At 41.4% G+C, this 8,830-nt stretch overlaps 1 protein-coding gene across 2 annotated transcripts in view; it reads right to left on the bottom strand.

Annotated features, from left to right (window-relative positions):
* Positions 1 to 425: 425 nt before the first annotated feature.
* The window catches only part of LOC121422125 (allograft inflammatory factor 1-like), a 51,899-nt gene continuing 43,494 nt past the window's right edge, over positions 426 to 8,830 (bottom strand). For both annotated transcript variants that reach the window (XM_041616964.1, XM_041616965.1), the window contains exon 7: positions 426 to 998. In XM_041616964.1, the coding sequence (XP_041472898.1) occupies positions 926 to 998 (73 nt within the window). In that variant the 3' untranslated portion in view covers positions 426 to 925. The remainder of the gene's footprint in view (positions 999 to 8,830) is intronic.

Genomic DNA, 8,830 nt, shown 5'->3' with positions numbered 1-8,830 from the left:
ACGTTTATTCCAAAATTGAGTCGCAGACCAATCGTAAACCATAAGGCGTTATTAGAATTTTAATTTTTTTATTTGTGGCGTCACACGCAAGCAGCTTCTTGTGTCTCGTGAGGTAAAAAAAAATCGATGTCATTTTCTCAAAAACAAGAAAATAGTTTTCATTGTACCTTCAGTTTATCAACAGACATTTCACACCTGCTCCTGAAAGATTTTTTTTAGACATCATGAACCAATGAAAAACATAACAAAACATTGATAAACATAAGCATAACAGAGCAGCTGCCTCGTATATGACGTCACAAATCAGTAACGTAACATTCCAATAACTGTCTCAATATTTGATGGATTTTCTTCAAACCCTCTGAATATTTGTTTTCTGGTATTTTTACTTCGAAATTTTCGTCATGGTGAAATTCCCATTTAATATCCTCACCATAATCAAGAGGGGACTGGCTCATAGAGAGTTACAACTAAAATACATTTTTCAACTTTGGAAACTACTATGGAAGCCAGGATTAGGCTCAATTACTTTCTTCAGTTACAATTAAAAGAAATGTTAAATTACAATTACTTTTCACACTTTCAAAACCGTTCCGCGGCCCCTGCAGTCATTATGAACTATTTGAGTTGAGTGGTTTTTCTGCCAATAAAGACACGGATTTACCAGTTTATTTTTAAGATTATTTTTTTATTATTATCATTAATATCACTACGTAAAAACGCAGCAGACATCAATCTCCTGGCGGAAATTATTCCAATAGCTTGGTTTGGGTTTATCGTATCATTAAATTCGAATCATAACTTTCTTATTTGCCAGAATTATTTGTCAAAATCTAATTCCAAAGAAAAAATGTGAATTCTGAGAAATAGTCCTAATCATCTGGGTTTGGGGAGGGAGGGGGGGGGGCTGACTCCTTGATATTCTTTATAGGTCCATCTTTGGAGCAGATCCTCCAGACATTTCCCTTTCGTTCTTCTTGTCCTCAAACATAAGAATTCTGTGAAGGAAATGAATAATTCAAATATATTCAATCTTTATTTCTCAAGTAAGAAGTACATTGTAACATGATAGCGAAATATCAGTCGATACAAAATTAACTGCCTTGATTTCCACGAAGTTTATGATTTCTGGTTAATAAGATGTATGGACCTACCATGCTCAAACATAGTGAAACGGTATTACGATGATCTTAATTCCTCCACGCTACCGATTTTGTGAGCAAAGGAAAATGTTGGACATGTTGAAGGTGTGGGTGAATAAAACATTAACCTTTCAATCGTCATTTCAGATTAATGCCTTTACTCTTCTTTCCAAACATTACTTTTTTACATTTTATTCTATCAAGCACACATTTTACCCACTTCACCAAAACTTGGAAAATATTGGTACCTGCACTTGTTGTCTTCAACATCAATGAAAAATTAAAATGGTACAAATCGGGTATCAATAGAGAGCTGACGAGTTTTTCTTCCATGCAAAATAATTTCCCCATATTAAATATGATCAGAATATTTGCCCTCTAGATTTGGATTACCTTTTTTTTCTGAAACGCACTGTGGGATAAGGATGATAATGATACCGTGACACATTTAAGGTTTTTATGCGAGTTTTGATCACTGATATTTGTACTTATGCGAAATAAATGACCACACATGTGCGCATGCACATTAATTTTTTGTCTTGTATTGATCTTTTATTATTCATTCAAATAAATTTCATACGTACATAATCAAGGAAATATATTAAAACAAGGCAAAAGCAATTTTGTGTCTCGCCCTCTTATGAAAAATAACCAGAAATATTGTGATTTGCGAGGCCACGCAAGAGAATTATATTGAAACTTCATTGTGAAATGACTGGGATGGAATAACAGTTGTCATAAGAGCCTTGCACTTAAACTTAATGTTGACCTGAAAATGACCTTTGACCTTGCCATGTGACTTCCGACTGCAGCATAACATGCAGGTCGCCAAAGTACATCTACCATCCATGTTTGGTTGAAAAGCGACTTACGGTTGTGGAGTTGTGTCATTAGGCACCTTTCGCAAATCTCTACAACGCGAGATTAGAGTCGGGTAACTCAAAAGTTAACGATTAATCATAGACTCGAATTTCTAGATTGATTATACATTACAGTCAATACAATCAAACGTAGAAAACTGTTTTACAATCATTGCCAAGCTTTGTGTTACAGACCCTATAGATCTTGCTTTTCGTGTGCAAAGCTCTTTCAACGATACCAGCATGCCATGCCATGCCATTTGCCTGCCTAAGACTGTACCTGTATCATGGCTATGACTCCAGCTGGCTGGAGACATGCGAAATGTAAATTATGACATGGATAATAAAGTGGTTTTTCAAACAAATTGTACAAGAGTACATATTGAGTAAGGAAAACTTACCGAATTGAGGCTTAGATATAGATCATTACTGTAAAGAGGTGCAGCGCCACCTCTTGGCAGAAAAACAGATGACATGAGTATAATATCGCAAAGGCTGAATGTAAGCAGCGCGACAGAGAGAAACGAGAATATATACTCAGCTTCATAGTTTACAAACCCACTGTCTCAAAGAGTAGTTTATTGAGAGTCATAGTAACTACTTACTACATGGTGTCAGGAGTGGTGGCGATGTTTGGAGCTGTTACGTGTTTATTTTGTGCTAGATTTGAGGCACCCTACGCGAGACTGTAGCTGTGGGACTGCCCTGTCAGAGGCAGAGAGAATGAACGTGAGTAAACTCTACATCCATAGCCTTAAGTTCATTAAGCCTGTCAATGTTCATTATAACGAGAAATAAATCATATCGGGACTGGATCTGGCCCGTATTAGAGCATCCATGACATATATGAATTCAAAGGAGATTTGGGTTGGCACCAGTGATTTTGCTTGAAACAGTGAATTGATCTCTGACTCTGCCTTTGGCTACATACCCTGATTTGAACCATCCAGTGTCGAGTGGACCTAGCGTAAGCAAATATGGAAGCGCTAAAACCTCCCCAGCAGCTTGATTTGGAGGCACAAAACCTCCCGCAGGTATGGGCACTCTGGAAGGAAGAATTGATGTTATATCTTGACCTTGCCATGGCTGACAAAGAAGATAAGACAAAAGTAAAGATGATGCTGTACCTTGTTGGCAGTAAAGGGAGAGAGCTTTATCAAACCATAAAGCCAGCAACAGAGACCTTGGCGGAAGTTGTCAAGGCATTTGACAATCATTGCAATCCTCCCCGCAACGAGACTGTGGATCGGTTTAAATTCTTCACAAGGGATCAGCAAGCTGGAGAGACATTTGACACGTACTTGACAGCATTGAAACTGCTGGCTGCCAACTGCAATTTTTCTACGCTTGCAGATGGTCTACTAAGAGACCGCATTGTATGTGGAATTAGAGAGTCAAGCTTGAGAGAGAGGCTTTTGAGAGAAACGGCGTTGTCTTTGGAGGGGTGCATCCAGATTTGCCGTGCATCCGAACTGACAAAGAGTAGAATGGGTGTATTAGATGGAGACGCAGTGCATGCAGTGAGGGAGTCCTCTATCCAGCACTCCTCTCATAAGCAGTCAACAAAGCAGAAGCCTGGAACCCGCAAACCACGTAAATGTCGATACTGTGGGCAAGAGCATGAATTCATCAAGGAGAAATGTCCTGCTTATGGGAAACAGTGTGCACGATGTGGGAAATATAACCATTTCAAGAACCAGTGTAAGACCATGCTGAGCAACGTACATGGTGTTAGCAGAGAAGGAGAAGAGGAGGATCCAGACTTCACTCTACATGTGATCACCCTTGAACCAGAAGAGATAAAAAGTATTCAAGAAAGGCCAAAGAAACGGATCTTTGCAAACATGATGGTCCGTGGGCATTCAGTGAGATTTCAGGTAGATTGTGGGGCAACCTGCAACGTGCTTCCTTCTTCATGCATTGACACAAGTACCATGTCGCTTCAGCCTACCAAGGGATTGCTGTCAATGTACAATATGAGTACAGAACAACCAATGGGAAAGTGCACGATAGAAGTTGTCAATCCCAAGAATCAAGAGATCTTTGATGTGGAGTTCATCATTGTGGATAATGGGAAGCTGACTCCTATACTGGGTAGTGAAACCAGTCAATTGATGGGCCTAATCACCGTGCAACATGAAAACATCATGGAGGTGACTGACTTGCCACGGCTGAGCTCAGCGGAGCAACTGAGCCATGAGTATTCTGATGTGTTCGATGATAGAGTTGGGAAGCTACCTGGCCAGTACAAGATAGAACTGGACCCAACAGTAAAACCTGTTGTGCATCCTCCAAGACGGGTACCAGTTGCTATTAAAGAGAGACTGAAAGCTGAGCTAGTGAGACTGGTAGAAGCAGATGTTGTAGCCCCAGTCGATACTCCAACAGAATGGGTCTCCAGTCTTGTGTGCGTCAACAAACCTAACAACAAATTGAGGGTTTGTCTAGACCCTCAGGACCTGAACAAAGCAGTCAGAAGGAACCACTACCCAATGAAGATAATAGAAGACATCTTGCCAGATTTGTCCAGGGCAAAGGTGTTTTCAGTAGTCGATGCAAAGAATGGGTTCTGGCACGTAGAACTTGAGGAGGACAGCTCGTACCTAACTACATTCAACACCCCGTTTGGGCGTTACAGATGGAAGAGGCTGCCATTCGGTATTGCATCGGCACCAGAGGAATTTCAGCGTAGGCTAGATGAAGCACTAGAAGGTCTGCAAGGAGTAAGAACAATAGCAGATGACATCCTGGTGTATGGTGAGGGTGACACAATGACAGATGCAGAAGTAGACCATGACACCAAGCTGAGAGCTTTGATGGAACGATGCAGGGAGAAAAATCTGAAACTCAACAAACAGAAGTTGAAATTCAAAAGGAAAGATGTGTCTTTCATGGGTCACCTGATAACTGAGGAAGGATTGAAACCAGACCCAGCAAAGGTAAAGGCAGTGAGAGACATGCAGAATCCAACAGATGTTGCTGGGGGTACAACGCTTTCTCGGATTTGTAAATTACCTGAGTAAGTTCCTCCCCAACCTGAGTGAGATGTGTGAACCTCTCAGATCACTAACCAAGAAAGATGTAGAATGGTGCTGGCTGGACGTGCATGATGCTGCAGTCAAAAGCATCAAGGAGGCTGTGACATCAGAACCAGTTCTGAGGTACTTTGACAAGGACATAGGGCTCGTTCTGCAGGCAGATGCTTCAGAAAAGGGCCTGGGAGCAGCCATCCTGCAGAAAGGTCAACCGATAGCGTATACAAGTAGGGCGCTCACTGAGGCAGAGAGTCGCTATGCACAAATAGAAAAGGAGTTGCTTGCAGTTACCTTTGGACTGGAAAGATTCCACCAATATACCTATGGAAGGAAGGTGACTGTTCAAAGTGATCACAAGCCATTGGAGATCATTGCAAAAAAAAACATGCATCAAGCTCCCAAAAGGCTTCAGAGACTCATCCTTCGCTTGCAAACTTATGATGCTGATATCATTTATCATCCAGGCAAGCAGATGTACATTGCTGACACGCTAAGCCGAGCGTATCTTCCTGTGTTGGAAGTGGATGGAAAACAGACAGAGATGGAGCAGGTCAACCTGGTGGATCACCTGCCAATTGCAAGACCTCTGCTGGAAGAGTTAAAACAGTGCACAGCAAAGGATGAGGTGATGCAAGAGATACAGGCAGTAGTAATGAATGGATGGCCAATGAGGCAACAGGATCTTCCATCTGGTGTCATACCCTATTTTCACATACGGGATGAGTTAAGCATCGCCAATGGTCTCATCTTCAGAGGTGAAAGGGTAGTGATACCAAAGAGCATGAGACAAGGCATGATAGAACGACTACATGCATCACATCTAGGGGAAAGCAGTTGTCTGAAGAGAGCACGAGAATGCCTCTATTGGCCCAATATGAACAGTGAAGTAAAGAACTACATACAAAGATGTGATGTATGTAGAGCCATGGGAACCAGACAGCAGAAGGAGCCGCTAAAGCAACATGAGATACCGGAGAGACCATGGGCCAAAGTTGGTGCTGATCTGTTTGTCCTCGACTCACGTGACTACCTTGTTATAACAGATTACTACTCCAACTTCATTGAGGTGGACTATCTGACAACTACAACTTCATCTGGTGTGATACACAAAATGAAAGCCCAATTTGCCAGACACGGAATTCCAGAGGAAGTTGTAACAGATAACGGCCCACAATTCACTTCTGATGAATTTGCCAAGTTTGGAGCCAAGTGGGAATTCAAGCACACAACTACATCTCCACTTTATCCTCAGGCAAATGGGAAAGTGGAAAATGCTGTGAAGACTGCCAAGTCACTACTCAAGAAGGCTAAGGAAGGACACAATGACCCATATCTGAGTTTGTTGGCATTCAGAAACACGCCAACACCAGGATTCTCCTCTAGTCCAGTGCAGCGTTTAATGAATAGAAGAACCCGCACTACCCTACCAACAACTGCGAAGTTGCTTGAACCTGCAGTTCCCACTGGTGTGAAAGAACAGAGGGAGAAGACAAAGGAGAAACAAGCTCATCACTACAATCGCTCAGTCAAAGAACTGCCTTCAATGAAACCAGGAGATGTAGTTCGCATCCAACCCCACAATAGGCAAAGGGAGTGGCGCAGAGCGAAGGTCCTTCGTATGGCAACAGAACCACACTCATATGTGGTGATGACAGAGGATGGAGCTACATATCGTAGAAATCGCAGACATCTGCGATTAGTGTGTGAAACCTGGAGTCGTCGTGAACCAGATGATGGAGTGATGATTGAACCAAATAAGCAGACAAACCCAGATGATGAGTGTGATGACCGATCTGAAACACAAGAGAGGCAGGAAGTAAAGACAAGATGTGGTCGCACTATCCACCCCCCTGCCTATCTCCGAGACTTTGTGAAGTAAGAATTCAATGTGAAATACGAACTAAGGAACTGATTATGCTGGACAAGATGATTCAAGTGTGTTATTGAACTTTTGATAGATACAAACTGATGGACATTTTGTTGGGACATTCGTCGAATTACTGACTGTTCAACACTATTACAGTGAAAGTGGACTGTTATCATTTTTTTTTTTTGCCTCAGCTTGCACATCTGTTATGTTTGTATGTATTTTCTTTGTAGTTAACTGTTTAATACAAAAAACAAAACAAACTGATGCCTTGTTACATTGAAATCCCTTACAGGCATCTGACATATTTTGCCACTATGTAAAGTCTTGATTATTTGCTTATCAAGTTTCACAAATTTTCAGTTTTGACTTGGATCCAGTAAACTTCCAGTTTACACTGACACAATTCAACCCAAAAGTAAAATTCTCTAAAAGAATCTGGCCTGAATTTAACTTGTGGTACATTAAAAAAAAAAAAAAAAAAAAAAAAAAAAAAAAAAAAAAAAAAAAAAAAAAAAAAAAAAAGTATTTCGTTCATGACCTTATTTGAAAAAAAAAAAAAAAAAAAAAAAAAAAAAAAAAAATGAAGGGAAAGATGTAAAGAGGTGCAGCGCCACCTCTTGGCAGAAAAACACATGACATGAGTATAATATCGCAAAGGCTGAATGTAAGCAGCGCGACAGAGAGAAACGAGAATATATACTCAGCTTCATAGTTTACAAACCCACTGTCTCAAAGAGTAGTTTATTGAGAGTCATAGTAACTACTTACTATAATTACAGTCCATCGAATCGGTATTGCATTTAATGTGCATTATTTGTTAATCACTGGCAATTAAATCCATGGGTCAGATCACCTCTCAAGCCGAATCATTTCCCATGCGTTGACATGTACACAGCATGCAACAGGCCATAAACCGTCTAAATTTGCGGAGTTTTTTTTCTTTTGCCAGCACCAGCACTTCTACATAAACGATATGCCTCTAGCACACAATGTAATGGGCAGTATGTTTTCCTTTTCCGCAGAAATGGGGGGTTTGCCGGGGGGTACACTTCCATTGATGAGTGGATACCAGGCGCGACCATGGGGTTCCGAAAAGCACCCTAAACAAGGGAAGGTCTTTTCCAGATTATGAAAATGCATCTCTCAAGAAGTATTTGGGTTGTGACACCCTACAAGTAGTGGAAATATATCCCTTTTCAGTATTTTAATCATTGTTTCTCACACCCTCATAACGCTACATAGGCCTATACGTAACGTACTTACCCACTCTTTCGCTTTTTACGTGTGGTCGCGCCTGGTATCCACCATTCATTGGAATTGGGTCCCCCGGGCGGCCTCTCGAGCTCTGAGAGGAACCAAATTTGGATCTGGAAAGTCGTCCTAAATCAGATATATCTCTGCAACCAGAATTTTGCACACGAAACGCAAATTGAATGTTTCCGTTCCAGATGCGAAACGAAAAAAAATCTCATGTCACACAATTTGCATTACAGGACGGAGTTTTACGACCATGACGACGGGCCCATAGGTCTCTCCCAAAATGAACTACCGTTCTAAATAGGCGTACGCGTCCTCAAACGAAAGGTCGGGATTGCAGGTTTGTGACGGACGGACGGGCGCCGGACGGACGACATTTGGATCCGTGAGTCTCGCCTTCACCTCTGGTGGGCGAGACAAAAATGATAATTGCAGCTGTGAATTCTCAAATCAAATAAAGTTGTAATAAACAGCAGACAAATTAATTCGGAACAGATAGTGCGGTATGGTGTGTCATCCCGTAGGACTAGCGTGCCAAAATTGATTTTTTGGTTGTTTTGGCTTCAATAGGGTCCCCTTAGACCAAAAACGATGGGGTTCAAATTTTCAGACCCCTCCTTCCCTTTGTGGGGGGTCCTTTTTGGCGCCATATTGGCCTGTACAAAG

This window comes from Lytechinus variegatus, chromosome 9 (genome assembly GCF_018143015.1).
Source record: "Lytechinus variegatus isolate NC3 chromosome 9, Lvar_3.0, whole genome shotgun sequence".
Classification (NCBI taxonomy): Eukaryota; Metazoa; Echinodermata; class Echinoidea; order Temnopleuroida; family Toxopneustidae; genus Lytechinus; species Lytechinus variegatus.
The sequence above is the reverse complement of the archived record's forward strand: the minus strand, read 5'-3'. Positions and strand labels throughout refer to the sequence as shown.